We start from the raw sequence: 18583 nt of genomic DNA, 5'->3' as shown, positions 1-18583 counted from the left end.
GATCTGCAGATGCAAATAGAGTGGTGTTTATTTATATTGATGTTTGTTTTGTACAGGTTTGGTCAGTATTATTATTATTATTTTGGATTTAAAAATAAATAAATTAAAGGTGGCATGGAGGACAAGTGTCCAGCTTTGGAGCTGAGCATCGCCACAACCCCTAGAAACCAGACTCTGGTTTGAAGGGGGTCTTTGGTACTGGCCAGATCCTTAAAGGATGGATGCATTGCTTAGGAAGAAACATATAGGAAATGGGCCAATAGCTCTACCAGTAGTCACTGGCCTTTTGTTTGCCTGGAAAGATTGTGTCAATCTCACAAGGCTTGGCCAAAGAGATTTTGCCACCTGAGGCAGGGATGATGGGCCGAACGTCTTCTGCCCAACCTCCCCATCCCAGTCAAGGTGCAGTTTATCTAAAGCCAGTCAGTTGATCTATTTTGTTGGGCATTGAGATGAGAAAAGCCTGCCTGATGCTTCCCCCGCTTGGTAAAGAAAATAGGGTAGAATACATTAAATACCAATCGTCCACTTGCCCTCTTGTGACACTCAAAACCGTCCGCCTTAGGCAATCCCATTGCTCCACATGGCATTAAGGCATGTAATCCCGTGACCTTTACTATGTTCATTATGTGGATTAGTAGTGTGTATGGATGTATGTGTAAGACAGAGAGAGAGAGAGAGAGAAATGGCCAACACAAAGTTAATTATCAAAAAATTGCTTCATGCATGCAGCGGCACACACACAAAAGCCTCCACACAGAGTCACTTGAATCTTTCTCTTGCAAAACCTGTGGGTCCTTTTTAACGTTTAGTATTCATAGTATTAATCTTATTAACAGTATCTTTGCCTTTCTTCCAAAACTGGGACTCAAGGCAGTTGATTTTATGTTTATCCGGCACAGTTAATCCTATAATAATCCATTCAAATCTATGGAAATGCAACACTGGTAGAACCCTTTCCTTTCCTCTGTATTTATCACAACTTAGTTGTTTTACTGTTATCTTGTGATACAGTATTCTGGTCTTACTTGTCCATCTTTGTATATGACTTGTCAATCGACATAGAAAACCTAGATGTTTAAAAGAAACAAAAGAAAAGCATATTTCCAATGTCCTTCCACCCCGTTTTGTTCTCTCTCCAAAGGTGGACGTTTCAAGTATGACGGCCCAACGATAGTTCCTGGACACCAGGGAGTGGATTACGAGGAGTTTACAAAAAAGCAATGTACAGTAAGGCCTGGTTGACTTTCTTTGAGCAATGATGTCACTGCTGCAGGCTGAAAGGAGAGCAGCGTTGCTTGTAAAATAGGAGTTTTGTATATTCCCCCTCCCCCGGTGTCTCCTCTTTCATGATCATTTGGATGTCTGGTTTTTTCATGATCTCACCCAGGTCTGTGCAAGAAGCGGGTGGAATGATCTCATCCAGCGTAATCCTCTTTTGGTTTTTTTCTGACCTTGCACTTAAATTGCGGAAGGAGTAGTTTAGTCCTCCCATCCCAAAGAACAAGAAATTACTTCTTTTTTTTCCCTTCTCCTCTCTATTTCCTTTCTCTTCTCCTTCCTTCCTTCTCCGTTCCTTTCTGGACTCTTTTGCAGTGATGTAGTTGTGTTCCTCGCTTCCTTCCTTCCTTCCTTCCCCTTTTTCCTTCCTCCTTCCTTCCTTCTCTCCCTCCCTCCCTTTCTTTCTGGACTCTTTTTGCAGTAATATAGTTTGCCTTCCTCTCTTCCTTTCTTCCTTCCTTTCCTGGACTCTTTTTTGCAGTGAGTAGTTGTCTTCCTTCCTTCCTTCCTTCCTTCCTCCTTCCTTCCTTCCCTTCTTCTGTTTCAGTTGTATGTCTTTCAAGTGACTTAGGGTGAGACCCTAAAGCAAACATATCACAGGGTTGTCTTGGCAAATTGGTCGAAGTGGTTACCATTGCCTGTGCTTCCTCCTTCCTCTCCTTCCTTCCTTCCTTCCGTTCCTTCCTTCCTTCCTTCTCTTCTCTCCCTCCCTCCCTCTCTTTCGGACTCGTTTTTGCAGTAATATAGTTTTCCTTCCTTCCTTCCTTCCTTCCTGGACTCTTGTTGCATGATGTAGGTTGTCTTCCGTCCTTCCTTCCTTCCTTCCTTCTTCCTTCCTTCCCTTTCTTTTGTGTCGTTTGATGCCTTCAAGTCATGTTCTACTTAGGTCACCCAAAGCAACAGATCACAGGGTTTTGTCTTGGCAAGATTTTTTCAGAAGTGGTTTACCATTGTGTGCCTTCCTTCCTTCCTTCCTTCCTTCCTTCCTTCCTTCCTTCCTTCCTTTCTGGACTGAGCCTGAGGCTGAGATAGTATGACTTACCCAAGGTCACCCAGTGGGTTTCCATGGCTAAGCAAGGATTCGAACCCTGGTTTCTCAGTGGCCTACACTCAACACCACACTGACTCTCTTTTTCCCAATGCTAAACTGTAATTGAAGAAGTTGTGCAGGAATAAAAGCAAAACCAATCAACCAAATCTGGTTAATACCTTTTATTAGAGTCACCCAACGTGTCCAAGGAGAGATCCCACAGAACCGGGAAGCTTGGCAATTTTGGGACAATGTGGTCATCCTATTAAAGGGTTCTACCAAAACTGTAAGCCATGGGATGGCCACAAACCATGTTGGCTGAAGGACTCTGGGAGGTCCAGTCCCCCAAATTGCATTTGCCAAGCTCTGGAAATTGCAGGAAAGGCCTTGTGCTAGTGTCCAGCCAACTGACTTCTATACATCCAGTTTTCATAGGTAAAAATTGAGAAGCTTGTCAAAAACTCATAAAGTTGTAGGGTACCCCAAGGGTCATCCAATCCAGATACTGTTTCAAAGTGCTTTGAATACTGGATCTATAAAATCTTGCACAAGTCATTCAGGGTTTCTCCTTAAATCACATTGTACACATTTTCTGTCTAAAGACTCTTGTCTTGAAGTGCAACTGGATGCAGCAGTAGATGCTACAACGTATGCAAAGAGTTTGTCAGTTTCATTCCTTCATTTGAATTACCAGGTTCCTCATTGTTGCTAGTTGCCTACAATTTCTTATACACAATGAAGGTGGAAACTGACATACATGTAGCTCTTGCAGTAAGATATTGGACAGGTACTAATGCACGTCTCCAAAGCTGATCTCCACTACAGTTTCCTAATCTATGAAACGGGAAGAATAAATAACTTTTTGCCACTGTGTGCATGCACATACATGAAGATGCAGCACTGTCAGTTTGGAGATTCTTCTTCCATATTCTCCCAAGAGTTTGCATTCAGTTAATTCAGCATGGAGCAGAGGAGAAGAAGAAGGCTGAATCTTATGCTTTCCCAGCATAAGCAAACTGTTGCAACCTCTGTTCTTCCTCATTAATAACCTCTGCAATCCTAGACCACCTTCTTGACCACCTTGTAATGTGGCTTGGCTGCATGCGCCTCCATTTTTCATTTGTGAACTATGGGAGGGTACCATATATACTCGACTATAAGTTGAACTTATGTATAAGTCGAGGGCAAGTTTGGGGGCCAAAATTATGGATTTTGCTATGACCTGTGGATAAGTCGAGGGTAAAACTTAGGGTCATATAGCAAAGGTTCTAAAAGATGAAGCAAAGCAAAACGATGTCAAAGAACGTACGAAGGTCTAGCAGACATAACTCTTTGTGCTTACTCTTAAGACTGGATGGATGAGAGAGTAGAGGGGGTCGGTGCTTCACATATTATACTCTTGCTTTTCACCAGGAGACGGTACCTTCTTTTAACTAAGAGTTAAGATACAGTACTTGCATTGCCCCCTGGATAAGTTGACTCAGGTTTTTTGGGACAATTTTTCGACCTAAATTTCTAGACTTATACATGAATATATACACAGTATGCTCTTTTTGGTGCCTGTCCCACCCGCTTGCAAAATCTGAGGCTGAAACCAATCCTTGTTTTAAGGAAGCGGGAGAATACTGCAATTGTGTGTATGTGTGTGTATAGCAGTGTGAGTGTGTATGCATATCCATGAGGAAAGCTGAATCACAGCTGCTTGGGTTTGGCTGAGAAAAAGCTGGTTTGGAGAGAGCAGCGATGCTGTAATCTGGAGGCTAGCCTGGCCTCTCTGTTTGCTTGCTTTTGCAGCCTTATAATGCCTGCTCAGCCTGTAGGCTTGCAAGTAGATTGTGACAACAGAGACCATCCCTCTCCCAGGATCTTTCTTCCCAAGGCCACGAAGAATGTCCTATTGTGCAGAGCAATGTCTTTATTATATGTGTATATAAAACCTTGTCTACCTTTGGAGCAAAGTGCCCTACCTTCTGATTGTTGCTTTCCTTATTCACTTCCTCTGTTTATTTGCAGAGCCTCAGTTGGGTTTGGCTCTGCTTTTTACCTTCTGAGAGAAAGGCAAGTCATTGCATTTTTATTTATTTGTTTAATCTTATTTTTTTGCCTGGGAGAACAATTCCTGCTAGCCTTTTTTTAAGATTCAGAAAGCACAAAGCAAAAGCCAAACAGCTCAGCAGGAAAGCGGAGAGATGCGGGAGGCTTTGTCTCCGAAACAGACAGCGCTGATGAATGACTTTCATATGAATCTTTTCCATGAATGGCTCCATATGAAACAGATTTATTCCAGCAGCGCAGTCAGGTTGCCCTTCCCCCAGTCAAGAACTCGAGTTCCCCTTTACATTTCCTATGCAGAGTATCTGTATTAGCAAACTACTATAGCTACGCACCTTTCCCATGAACCAAAAGCAAGCAGAGGACAGAACATGGCATGCTTCTCTATTGTTCACTCATGCTTCAAGTATCGGAACGCATTCCATTCAAGAAGTACAGTAGTATGTTCAGCCAGAGCAGACAAGGACACCCGAGAATCTTATTTCCTTTGGCTTCTTAGAAAAGAAGAAGCCCTTCGCTCTGAGTTACTCCGTTCTGAATTGTTGGAACAATCCAACGGAGGGGCAATCCAGGGTGCAAAATGGACCCTGGATCTGCCATAGGATTGTAGGTATGGATCCAGTTTCTTTTCTGGTCCTATGTGTATATGATAAGCTTTGTTATCCATGGGTTCAAGCATCCAGGGCTTGAAAAAAATTCCCCCCAAAAGTATAAATTCCAAATAGCAAACCTTGATTTTCCATTTTATAGAAGGGACACCATTTTATATAACGGGACTTGAGCATCCACAGATTTTGTTATCAATGGAGGATCCTGGAACCAAACCCCAGCGGATACCAAGGGCCCACTGTGCTATAAGCTTTTCTGTAAGTGTGAAAAGGACTCCATGTCTTGCTTTATAGCCCAATGATTCTGAAAGGAAGAGAGCCTTTTAAGGGTTAGCACTGTGTTTTCTTTCTTTCTTTCTTTCTTTCTTTCTTTCTTTCTTTCTTTTTCTATCTTCCTCCAGTCCTCTGTTACTTTGAGCCTTTTCTCTTTCATGCTTGCTTTCCCGGGTAAAGTCTCTGTAAGCAAAGAAACCTTCCTTCCGCTCATGACTGTGGTCCGGTTTCTCATTGACAGGCTGTTCCTGTCTGTCTGCAAATCATTTCCTACCTCCCATCCCTTTCCTTTGCAAAGGACAAACCCTCCCTAGTCTGTCAAACAGATGCCATCTTACTTGCTTCCTCCACTTCTTGGTGGACATCTGGTACTTGGGTGTCGATTCGCTCTTAAAAAAGAAAATCTCGCCTTTGAGTTCCTTTTCCAAGACAGGTTCTTTCCAGTACGATATGTAAATGCGTCAACATAAGTATGTACTTTAACCATTATAACTGTTAAGTAATCTTGGGATTTGTAGTTTCTTGGGGTAGTGAGACTTCTCCAGAGCTTTACTGCCTCCCCAAACTACAAACCCTAGAATTCCATAGGACATCTCCTTGGCAGTTGAAGCACGTAGTATCAAGGGGTTGTAATCTTATAGTCTGGAAGAGACCAGGGTTGGAGTAGCCTATACCCCACAGGGCTCCAAGGTTGTAAATTATTTCTGAAGTCTGAAAGCAATACATGATTCTTGCAGGGAAGTTCATTCTGCTGAATGCAGAGTCTTTTCTTGAAGGCTTTTGTGTGTGCGATATGCACAACTGTAATGCAAACCAATGTGTTAATATATGTTGTGGGCTAAGAGCCATTGCATTACTTGGAAAGTATCCTTTCCAAGCTCTCACATATTTTGTGGGGATAATGCCCAGACCCTTTTACAACAAACAAAGTCAGCACCCACCCCAATTACAGTGTCACAAAAACGGAACACCAATTGATGCCAACCGATCTCTTAGTATATTGGTTTTGTGGGTTTTTGGGCTCTGTGGCCATGTCCTAGAAGAGTTTATTCCTGGCATTTCACCTGCATCTGTGGCTGGCATCTCTGAAGAAAGTCCTTCACTAATATTGTCGATCTCAGATGTGTAGAGGAGATCATATGGCAACTTGTAGAAAAGATCATGCGGAGATGGCACATTTTTGTACCGTTTCCTTAACTTCTTCAGTCCCAGTGTTCCTGATTAACAAACACAATCTCTCCAATAAATCAGTACAATATCATATCTCCATTAAAAAAATTGGGTTTTGAAATATACGTTTGAGTTTGTTATTTTGTCAATTTTGTCGATAAACTAGGAGCTGGGTTGGCATCAATTGGTGGTCTGTTTTTGCAGAACCTTTTGCAGTCAAATGAAAGGCAGGCCTAGTAAATAGATGCCAACTGCCTTCCCTTGGAAAGGCTGATGGGAATTGGAGTCCCATCGACATCCGGAGATGTGCTTTTTGCGCACCTCTGGTCTAAGTATACTGGCTGCTCTTGGGCGGATCTTCACACCTAGGAAACAACGTGTCCAAAAAAAAGGTCCCCTGATAAGTGAGAAATGGACTTTGACAGAGCTGATAAAAACCGTGTGCCTTTCAGGTGTTGGCTTGTGTATAAAGCCACATTGTGATAGGAGAAGGTCTCTGTTTTCGTATCACTACGAAAACAGTGCCTTGTCGCTTGCGATCTGTCACACAATGCCTTGTCCAGATATGGGGATTGTGTAGCCCTGCAGATGCTGTTGCAGATGCCAATGGTGAGGAATGCTGGGAGTTGCAGTCAAACTACATCCAGCAACCCCCAATGATTCTTATGCCCAGGACTAGGAAGTAAATGAGTCACATTGGACATAGGTCCAAGACATCCTGCAGAAATAATCCAGTTTGAGACTGCTTTAACTGCCCTGGTTCAGTGCTAGGGAATCCTGGGAATTGTAGTTTATTGTGGCACCAGAGCTCTCTGACAGAGAAGGCTAAATGTCCTACAAAACAACAGTTCCCAGAACTTCCTAGCATTGAGCCAAGGCAATTAAAGCAGTCTGAAACTGGATTATTTCTGCAGTGTGTTTTGAATCGTATTGGGATTTGCTTTTGTGTTGGATTGCACTGTAAGCTTTACCTGTTCTCAGAGCTTTGGCAAAGTAACATTTTTGGATAACAGACCCCAGAATCCCTCTTCCAGCCTGACCAGCTCAAAGAGTCAAAAAAGTAACTTTGCTAAACTCTGTAATGTCACATTCCTAGCTTTAGTGGCAAAGGGAGTTTGGATGCAATTGCTGATCTAAATGTATCGGGTATATATTCCAGAGCAAGGGAGCGCATTCTCATATAGAAAGTTTAGGTCCTTTAGGTGTGGTGGGACTACAACTCCCATCATCCCTAGGCAACAACATCTGAAGGGCTGCAAGCTTCCCATCTGTGTCTTAAAGACTTGACTTGAAAAGGGCATGTGGAGTTTATGCCAAGCAGGGTGTGGGTGCGAGACAAAATGCGGTTTCATTTCCCCTGTAAAAAGGAGAAGTTGTTTCTATACGATAACTTTTTTGCCTCGAGCAGAAATGACTGCCAGCTTTCCCAGAATTAAAAATGTATGCAAGAACACTTCTTGACGATTGGGTTTCTGCAGATGGCTGCCTATATCGGATGTATAGGGTCTCTTTCACATGACACCATTGTAGCACTTTCATTATTGCTCAGATTGCCATCCTGTGGCATCCTGGGATTTGTAGCGTCATGAGATATCTAGAATTCTCTGCCATAGCACTATGGTCCCTTGCCAGATGACCAATTCCAAGACAGTGTAGCATGCAGCCATAGAAATTAATGTGGTATCAATGTGGTATAATAATGTAGTGCAAAATAAACCATGCATTGCATATAAGCCAGAATTTCCTCCAGATGGACAGGACTACAACTCCCAAATTTCCTTCCTAGTCAGTTTTGCCTAGGATCAGGGATGAGAGAGAGAGAAAATCTCTTTGGTGGCTGCCTTTCCCTTAATTCTACCAAATAAATACTGGAAGTGGAGATCCAGCCATTCCTGGGGCTTTGTGGGGCAGGTTCATTTATTTCTGAGCTTAATGCAATCCATAGAAGGTCCTGGAAGAGGAAGATTGTCTCCCAACCCCTTTGTAGAGTTTATATTAACAATGCTTAACCATCGGATCTTTAAATGGAGTTACCCAAAGTGCTAGATCCTGTCCCCTAAAACAGGTTTCGCACCATGGATAGTACCTTTAAAATTCAATTCTATGGAGTTTATCCCATGGGATGAATCCTGTGCAGAAACTAAATTTAAACTGAAAACAACCTGCATTTGCGTGGTTTTTTTCAGCCAACGTTTGGGGTTAACCCAAACAGAAAGTTGGGGGAAAACCCCTATTTGAGGGATGTTTTTCAAATGATGTCTGGGTGAAAGAGAAACAATGTGAAAAGAACCCGAATGCAAAGTCGTCAAAACCAGCTCTTTTTCACTTTTGTTAAATGCTGAAAGTACAAAGGAGCTTTCCATTTGGACAAACAACACCTGGATTTTAAAATCCCATTTCTGCATGGGATTTACCACTTTGCCCTCCGTATGACAAACTCCGGAGGGATTCTACAACTCTTGGAGGGCATTCAGCAGTTTGGAGTGAAATGGGGGCATCTAGGATTTTAAGGTTCCAGGTAGCCTTTCTCATTGGTCACTATCCAGATTTCTTTGCTATTTCCACAATTGTGGAATTCTCTCTCTGTTGCAGTCTGGACCAAGTGATCCTAAATGCATCCTGAGCCCAAATGGTTGTGTGGCTCTATTCAATTTTGCAAGCTGCTTTGTGAAATTCACCAGCAAGGCTAAGCCTTTTCCTTTGGTTTTTAACCATTGTCTTCCCTTCTGTTTTCACCAAGATGACATCCGGTTGTTTGGCTTTGTCCGATTCACCACCGGAGATGCTATGAGCAAACGGGTCAAATTTGCCCTCATCACATGGATCGGCGAGAACGTCAGCGGCCTCCAGAGAGCCAAAACAGGGACCGACAAGACTCTGGTGAAAGAAGTAGTACAGGCAAGTGTTGTTATTGCTGTTCTTGTCGTTCCACCATGAATATACATGGGACTTTACAAAATTCAGGAGGACTTGTCCCTGCCCCAACATACTTCCAGTCCAAGGAGATGATAAAGGAAGAAGAACAGGGCTCAGAGTATAAACAGGGAAGCAATATGCAGTTCTTTTAATTGGACAGGTTTAGGATGAGTTAGTTTGTTGTTGTTAGCTGCCCTCAAATCAGTTCCGACTCATGGTGACCCTGTGGATGAGACATCTCCAAGAATCCCTATCCTCCACTGCAGTCTTGCCCAGATCCTACAAGCCCTTGCCCATAATAACCCCTATATTGAGTATCCATCTGGTTTGTGGTCTTCCTCTTTTTCTTCTACCTTTCCTAGCATTATTGTTTTTCCTAGTGATCCCTGCCTTCTCATGATGTGGCCAAAGTATGATAGTCTCAACTTGATTATCTTGGCTTCCAAGGAGAACCCTGATTTGTTCATTAACCCATTTGTTTGTATCCTTAGCTGTCCATGGGATCCTAAGTCCTCTTCTCCACCACATTTCAAAGGAGTTGGTTTTCTTTCTGTCTGCTCCCTTCACTGTCCAGGTCTCACTTTCCAGCTCTTAGGTCTGTACAATTATGATTCTGACTTTAGATTTTTGTTGATTTTTGGGCTATGTGGCCATGTTCTAGAATAGTTTATTCCTGATGTTTCGCCAGCATCTGTGGCTGGCATGGAAGAGAGTGGGGTATATATCTCCTGTGTGACCTTGGGTAGGGAGGAGTGATTCTGACTTTAGTGCTCAGTTGCATGCCTTTGCTCTTCAGTATCTTTCCCAGTTCTTTCATAGCTGCCTTTCCCATTCCTAGCTTGAGCCCCTCCAGATGTTTTGGACTTCAGCATCCATGGCCTTGTTCCCACTTACAAGTAAATCAGTTTGCGATCCGAATCATACATACCCCCATTTTCATCTTGGAACTATCGAAGGGTACGATGTTACTGAGGCTTGTTGGAGTGGCAGACTGAAACATCCAGAGGGCACCAGGTCACTTTATTTTATATCTTTTTTTGTTGTTGCTATCATTAGCTAACCTGGGTATATTTCACAGGTGCCATTTTTAGAAATGGTATGGATGCCTTTTTTTAAACCTCAGGTTTCAAAAGACGGTTCATCCAAAATATTGTGCTGTGTGCAGTTTTTCCTTTGTTTTGGGCAATGCTTGGAGAAATTACCTTCTTGGACTACAGCTCCTTGAATCCCCTGGTCAGCAGTCCTTGGAGATGCTGGGAGTTGTCATCCAGAAGAATAGCTTTCCCAAGCTGAGGCTCTAAAGCAAACTAGAAAGTCTCTCTGGCTTTTCTTTGCAAACAAAGATTCAGGAAGGACTAGAAAGTGGCTGAGTTGTAAATAGCTTCTTTCATCACCAGCCTTGTGTGGTCCAGGCTGGAAAGTCCTAAATGCGCATATTATATGACTGGACAGACAAAGGGCTCCTAGGTAGGGCTTTGCTTTCAGTACAAACTAATTTACTAGCGAGCTGCTCTTAATAGCTAACTAGACCGAGGAGCAGCCTCTTGTTCACCATTGGGCAGAAATGTTTAATCCTTTCCTGATGGAGTTCATCCATCCATGCGGTTGGTTGGCAGTAGTTAATAAATGCAAGGCAACTGGGCATTTTTTATTTCGCAAGTTTCTCTTCAAGCCGTGAGCAGGAGACCAGAATCATCTGTTTCATTTTTACATTGGAGGGAACTATAGTTTTTGTGGGTTTTTTGGGCTATGAGGCCATGTTCTAGAAGAGTTTATTCCTGATGTTTTGCCAGCATCTGTTCCTCCCACCCCGGGGCCTTGCCGTTCACCAACAGAAAAATGCACATATTAACATGGAAATCACTCCTCCCTACCCAGGGTCACACAGTGTGTGTGTGTGTGTGTGTGTGTGTGTGTGTGTACACATACATATATATACATACATACACACACATACCCAACTCTCTTCCATGCCAGCATTCTCTGAAGATGCCAGTCACAGATGCTGGCAAAACGTCAGGAATAAACTCTTCTAGAACATGGCCCCATAGCCCCAAAAAGCCCCCAAAAAACTACAGATGCTAGCCATGAAAACCTTTGACTTCCCATTGGAGGGAATTGTTGCTTACATCTAAACTAAGGATGATGATGATGATGATGACGACGACAACGATTATATTTATTTGTATCCTGCTTTTCTCCCAGAATGGAGACCCAAAGCGGCTTAGTCTAAAAACACACTACTAACTAAAAACTACCAAAACGGACAATGATAAAATGATATTAAGGTATTACAATATTAAAACAGATCACTCTTTTAAAAATAGGTGGAAGGATGAGAAGGGATGGGAATCTACATATCCTGAATTTCATCCTTGCAAGCCAGAGTGACTAACTATTATTTTTAGCTATTAAAAACAGCTTAGTAGTTAGTTTCCACTGAAAGCAAAGTCCTACCTGAGAGCCCTTTGTCTGATCTTGGAAGCTAAGCAATGTCAGCCCTGGTTAGCCCTTGGAGAGGAGATGGCCCATGAATACCAGGTGCTGAAGGTGATACATCAAAGGAAGAAACTTTCAAAATGCCCTCTATTCCTTGCCTAAGAAAACTCTATGAAAATCTATGGGGGTTGCCATATGTTGACAGGTTACTTGCAGGTACACACATGGGAGGGAGGGAGAGATAACACACACACACTTTTCAGTATCATCTTGTGGACCTCAAAGTACTAATGTGGGCATATGCAAGAGATCAGCATTAAATACAGAGCCAGGAGCATGGAAATCAGCATTGTGAGAAGGGCCCTCTACCAAACAATGTCTTCCATGCTTACAAAGTTGTTCCTGGCTCTGTATTTAATGCTGACCTCTTGCATGGGAGACTTGGTCCTCTTGCTTAATCTCTGAGAGTGAGACAGGAGGAAGACGCTTGCTCTTAGGAAGAAAGAGAGAAAAGAAACCATCTTATCAGCAGCTGGACTGGTACAATCGCCTTGGCTCCATCCGTGTTTACCTTTAGGCTTAAGGCCTCTTTACTGAGTAACTCAAATAGAATACAAGGACACCATGGAACAATTAATGCACACAATTGAATGTGAGATGCAAGCCAAGTTAGCATAAATATATGTATTATACAGGTTGAGTATCTCTTATGCAAAAATCCGAAATGCTCCAAAATTCAAAGCTTTTTGAGCGCCGACATGATGTTTTGAACTGGTTGGCAGTGATGCTCCTGGTCATCCGTTCGCAAGCATTGCTTCAACTTTGTTTCATGCACAAAATTAGTAAAATTATTGTATAAAATTTACCTTCAGGCTATGTGTATAAGATGCATATGGAACATTAGTGTCAAACTGCATTATTTCTGCAGTGCAGATGCAGTTTTGAGCAGATGATTTGATATCTGTGACATGCCTGTAAATGTGTATGGATGGATGGAGAGAAGCTCAGTTACTGGAAAAGCCTAGCCATTCTTCTGCAAATGTTTTCCTCTTCCCCTCCTGAGTTAATTCAGTGCAAACTACTTTTGCACTTTGCATTTTAGCTTACAGCAACCAAAATAAGCAAAGGATAAAGAGTGATAGAAAGAAGCTGGGACAAGCTGTAAAAGTGGGATGCCAGAGGATTACTGTATATACTCAAGTAAAAGATGACCCCATGTATAAGTTGAAGGCAGGTTTGGGGGCCAAAAGTATGGATTTTGATATGACCTGTGGATGAGTCGAGGGTAAAACTTAGGGGCATGTAACTAAGGATATAAAGGATGATGGAAAGGAAAACAATGCCAAAGAACTTGCAAACTTCCTTCAGCCATACACTAAAGTCTGAATGGATGGAAAGAATAGCATGCAATCAGTTCTTCCAGAACAGAGTATTTTGCTTTTCACCAAGGGATAGTTCCTTTTAAAATCAAAGTTAAAGCACAATACTTACATTGACCTCTGGATAAGTTGACTCAGGGTTTTGGGGTCCATTTTTGACTTAAATTTCTAGACTTATACATGAGTATATACAGTAATTGAGACTGCCCTTACAAACTGTGACAGTTGGAGGGTATGGAATCTGTTTCTCCGTGGCATTTAATCAACTGCAAACATTTGCAGATGCAGCATTTGTTATCAGCTTGCTTGATGTATTACGCAAACCTGGCCTGTGACTGTTATGTGGAGCAATTCAGGTTATTGCAGCATCCTCCGCTTCCTGGCCCCAACCCAATGGTCAGGCTTGTTTGTGGTACCCATGTGTTCTGGAAGGAGGACAAAGGCAGCAATTCATTCTCAGGGCACGGCCGAGGTCAGTATAGGGAGCACGGCGCGATGGGGGCGGAAGAAACAAACCGAGAGACTCTCTCGTCTCTGAAGTGCGTATGTCTTATGCCCAGAATTCAAGAGGAACTAGAAAGTTGCTTCTGCACAAAAGAGAATCCGTTTCCTCTTCGATGTCTCAGTGAAACTAAAGTTATACTAAATGTTTGTGGTTGACAGCCATCCAGGGCTCAAAGTGGAAACTGAGTCAGATCTGTAGCAAAAACGGATATGTTCGTTCAGCCAGACGTCAAAATTCAATTTTGGAGAGGTTTTTAGGGGGGCAGATTCCAGTGGTGGATAGGGCCACAAACAAAAAGGGGTAGGTTTACAATATCTGCGTGTTTTACTGTAACGTTTCAAGTTTCAAGAGAGATGTTTTAACTTTTCAGAACGGAGAAGCTGTACAAAAACTAGGATATGGCCTTAAGGCAAACTTGTCATGCGATTTTCTCAGCAAGATTTCAGAAAGGCTCCCCCATCGTTGCCTTCCTCTGAGGCTGAGAGTGGGTCTCTGTGCCCAAGTAGGGATTTGAACCCTGGTCTCCTAGGCTGCATCTGCACTGCAGGATTGATGCAGTTTGACACCGCTTTAACCGCCATGGCTCAACGCCACGGAGTTCTGGGACTCAAAGTTTCGTGAGATATTTCACCTTCTCTGTCAGAGAGCTCTAATGCCACAACAAACTAGAAACCCCAGAATTTTGTAACATTGACCCATGGCGGTTAAAGCGGTGTCAAACTGCATTAAATCTGCAGTGTGGATGCAGCCCCAGTATTTTAGTCTAACACCCAGACCATGTTGGATCCAATGGTTGTGGGAAAGGGTAGACACTATATTTTGTTCTTTCTTATGTTGTTATGTCTCATTATTTGTTTTCTTGTCCATTATATTCTGAACCTAGAGACAAATTCCTGGCACCTCTTCTGCCTTGTTTAGATTCTAATACTGTTTCAGAAAGGATTTATTCATTCCCTGACTCGCAAGGTTTCTCTCTTTGCCCTGGCAGCAATGACAATTCGGGCAAGATATATTACCAATATTATTGTTGATTGCTTTGGGGATGCTCTCATTTAATTATAATTTTATTATCCATACTTTAACCAAATTCAATTTTAAATCTTTTACGTGGAAGATTCTTGTGTAAGTTATTTAATGTTGTACTTTTATTATGCTGTTCCTACATAATGTAATGCATTTTAACACTTTGAAAGCAAATGGCCTTTGGTCTAAGCAATAATAAATGATTGACTGATTGATGGTCTTAAATGATTTTAAAAGATTTACGATATTTAAAATGGTTTAAAATAATGACCCGGGGTACTATATTGTTTTAATGCATTTGATATTTTAGCACTGAGTTTGTTTTCATTATTGTAGTCATTGAATCCTATTTTAACATATTGTTTTTGTACGTTTTTAACTGTATGGTGTTTTTTTAATGTTGTAAGCTGCCCTGAGTTCCAGTCTTAGGAGAAGGGTGGGATACTAATAATACTAATACTAATACTACTACTAATAATAATAATAATAGGCAGAGAAGGTGAAAGGCCTCAGGAAACTACAGATCCCAGTATCCCATAGGATAGAGCTTCACAGCACCTAAAAGTGATGTCAAACTGCATTATTTCTGCAGTGTAGACTCACTCTGAGTCTGGGGCTGGAAAAGTGCAATATGCAAGTTGCCCAAAAATACACTCGCATAAAACTTCAGCGATTTAGGGTGCATCTACACTGCAATTTTGCAATTTCATAATGTAATTCTGACACCGCTTTAACCCTGGGATCTGTAGTTTCTGAGGAAGGCATGGGCCCTCTTCGGCAGAGGAGGCTGAAGACCTTCCAAAACTACAGATCCCTGGATTCTTGTAGGATGGAGCTGCAGCACTTAAAAGTGGTGCCAAACTGCACTCTTTTTTAATGCTATAAGCTGCCCTGAGTCCCAGTCCTGGGAGAAGGATGGGTCCATTCACTCGAAACCACAAGGTTGCGAGTTCAAGACCAGCAAAAGGGCCCAAGCTCAACTCAGGCTTGCATCCTTCCGAGGAGGTTGCTAAAATGAGTACCCAGACTGTTGGTGGCAAATTAGCTTACTTGCTAATTAGCTTACTTGCTGTTCACCACTATGATCTTTGGAATAGCGGTATATAAATAAAACAAATTAATTAATTAATTAATTAATTAATAATAATAATAATAATTTCTTTGCTTGTCTTTAAATGTTTGCATCATCAGGTTTTTAGCTCTGCCTCATTGCAAGCTGCCTTAAGTCCTGCATTGAGAAACAGGTGGAATAGAAATGACGAATTAGTCTATTAATTGAAAAATCTTATCTTCCCGATGCAGAATTTTGCCAAAGAGTTTGTGATCAGCGACCACAAGGAACTGGACGAAGATTACATCAAGGGGGAACTGAAGAAAGCCGGGGGTGCAAACTATGACGCACAGGCAGAATAAAGAAAACCCATGGTGCCTCCTGAAGCCGCCTGCCTGGATCGGGAAAAAAGGGAAGGAGGGAGGAAAAAGCACAATTTATCTTCAAAAAACTGGGGGAGGATGACCAAGAGGATGACCTTGCTGCTTCCTTTTGTGCGTCTTCTTCGGAGTCTGTTGCCGGCTCCCAAAGTGGACCTAGCTTTCTCATTCCATCCAGCGAAGCATCTCTCTCTCTCGTCTCTGATCTCTTGTTATGACTTCTTTTCTTCTCCTTCTCCTTCTTTTAAAAATTGCTTTCTCATTTAACAAATCCTACCTGGGTGCTTGTCTCCGATCCGCAGCATGTTGGCTATGAGACGTAGATGGTAGAGGAAGTGGCCATCTCCTGTCCAAGTCCCGATCTGACATTTGGCACATTGTACTTGCTTTGGAAAGTCTGCCATTCTGGCTTAGGAATGACATTGGTACTATCGGTATTGCTATTTTAGTGAAAGTGCGCCTTCTCCACCTTCCTCCATTTGGCTAACCTGCAGAACTCTTCCATGAGAAGCCAGGCATGCAGAATTGGTTAGAATTAGAATTGGTTAAATTGGTTCAATCGCATTACTACTTATTCAAAAGTAAATCCAAATGGGGATGTGTCCGCATTGCAAAAATAATGCAGATTGACCCTACTTTAACTGCCATGGCTCCATGCTACGCAATTCTGCAGTGTGTAGTTTTGTGAGATATTTTGCCTTCTCTGTCGGAGAGCTATGGTTCCACAAAAAACTACAAATCCCTGCATTCCATAGCCTTGAGTCAAAGTTGTGTCAAACTGCATTATTTCTGCAGTGCAGATGAAGCCTCGATTCAGGGAGACTTGCTCCACAATCCTCTGCATGCCTCCTCAAAAGTAAATCTCTTTAAAATCAGTGATACTTACGCCCAAATGAAAATGCATATAAGAGTTCACTGGTATTCCCAAATAAAGGTACATAACTTGGAGACCTTACAATACAATCCTAGGCATATTAGAACCATCTCCCACTGCCTTCTCTTTCACAATACACAATTATAGTGCTTTGGTATCACTTTAACTGCCATGGCTCCATCTTATGGAGTCCTTGGATTTCTAGTTTGGTGAAGTGCTAGAGCTCTCTGAGTAAGATTTGTAGATCCGTAGTGGCACCAGAGCTTTCTGACAGAGAAGGCTAAATGTCTCTCAAACCTACTAATCCTATCATTCCATAGCATTGACCCATGGCAGTTAAAGTGGTGTCGACCTGGATTATTTCTGCAGTGTGGACGCAGGTTAAGACACTAGGCTGCAAGGATATGCACATAGGAATGAGTGTAGGATTATATTGTTAAACTGATGGATTTTTCATAATGTTTTGGCAATATTTTCCCGACAGCATTAGGATTGACTCAAGCCAGTGCCAGTGTTGTTTTTTTAAAGGGATTATACACTGAAATACTGAGATGTATTAATGTTGAAGAGGTGAAGAAACAGAGGCCAAGATGCTGCACCAGAAGCATAGCTATGATATTGTATGCTCCGTCTCCTGATCTGATCCCTTAGCACAGCAGTTCCCAAACCTTAATCCTTGGGATGTTTTGGACTTCAGTTCCCAGCAGTCTCAGGCAACTCAGTCAATGGTCGGGGATGCTGGGCACTGAAGTCCCAAACACTTGGAAGACCAGAGTTTGGGGACCACTGCAAACCAGTCAGCCATCCTGAACACCAGAGTTATACAGTGCTGGCAAGCAGGGGACTACAAGATGACATGAGCAGCTGCCAGTGGAATAGAGTTGTAACAGTCCCTTTTTGTGCTTTTCTTATCATTGCTTACTGCAGGCATGGGGCTGGCAATGCCACCTTTCAATGCTCCACTTGCCAGCAACACAAAACTCTGTCGCTTGAGACAGCTGACTGGCTTCAAAGGTGGATTTCTGGGGCATTTGCAGTTGCTGCAATGGTGCCCCCATTTGCAAATGTGAATGCAAAGCAGTTACCAGGTCATACGTCTAGCTTGCAACATTACATAGTAGTTCCCAAGCTTTGGTCCTTCATTTGTTTTGGACTTCAGCTCCTAGAAGTCTCAGCCAACTTGGCCAACAGGAACGATGGAAGCTGAAGTCCAAATCATCTGGAGAGGAGCTGAGGTTGGGAACCACAGACTGCAGGATGCCATCCGTAATCTTCATTTTCAGCTTTTTTAAAGGAATATGGATAGGATATGCCTTAACAGAATTGTTTGGATCCTGTGCCGTACGGTTTATTTTCTGCCTCCCTCCTCTTCTCACTCCCTCGTTTTGAAAAGTGCTTTTCTTTCTATTTTTAAAAGTTGCTACAACAGCAGTAAACCAGGGAGCGAGGAAGCAAGGGATCCCGTCCTTTGATTGTACTGTTTTGTACATTTGTTGGCTTTTTCAAAAAATATATCTATCTCTGCGTTTGTGTTTTGGATATTGTCGCACATGAGACGATTGCTGCTGAGGTTCTCAGACAAATACACAATAGCGTTGGTTA

At 42.4% G+C, this 18583-nt stretch overlaps 1 protein-coding gene across 1 annotated transcript; it reads left to right on the top strand.

The window, feature by feature from the left end:
• The first annotated feature begins 1173 nt into the window (after window positions 1-1173).
• COTL1 (coactosin like F-actin binding protein 1) lies at window positions 1174-18583 on the top strand. Its single transcript, XM_042438118.1, has 3 exons — window positions 1174-1230; window positions 9154-9312; window positions 15979-18583. Exons 2-3 carry the CDS (start codon window positions 9202-9204, stop codon window positions 16087-16089), a joined length of 222 nt encoding a protein of 73 aa, XP_042294052.1. The 5' UTR covers window positions 1174-1230; window positions 9154-9201; the 3' UTR covers window positions 16090-18583.

The sequence above is a fragment of the Sceloporus undulatus genome, chromosome 8, assembly GCF_019175285.1.
Source record: "Sceloporus undulatus isolate JIND9_A2432 ecotype Alabama chromosome 8, SceUnd_v1.1, whole genome shotgun sequence".
Classification (NCBI taxonomy): Eukaryota; Metazoa; Chordata; class Lepidosauria; order Squamata; family Phrynosomatidae; genus Sceloporus; species Sceloporus undulatus.
This window is presented reverse-complemented; position numbering and strand designations above follow the sequence as displayed.

Bases quoted from the DNA above. Each gene is read 5' to 3' on its own strand.
- COTL1 (XM_042438118.1), top strand. From the start codon at position 9,202: ATGAGCAAACGGGTCAAATTTGCCCTCATCACATGGATCGGCGAGAAC. The intron at 9,313-15,978 runs GCAAGTGTTGTT...TTCCCGATGCAG, and splicing joins TGGTGAAAGAAGTAGTACAG to AATTTTGCCAAAGAGTTTGT.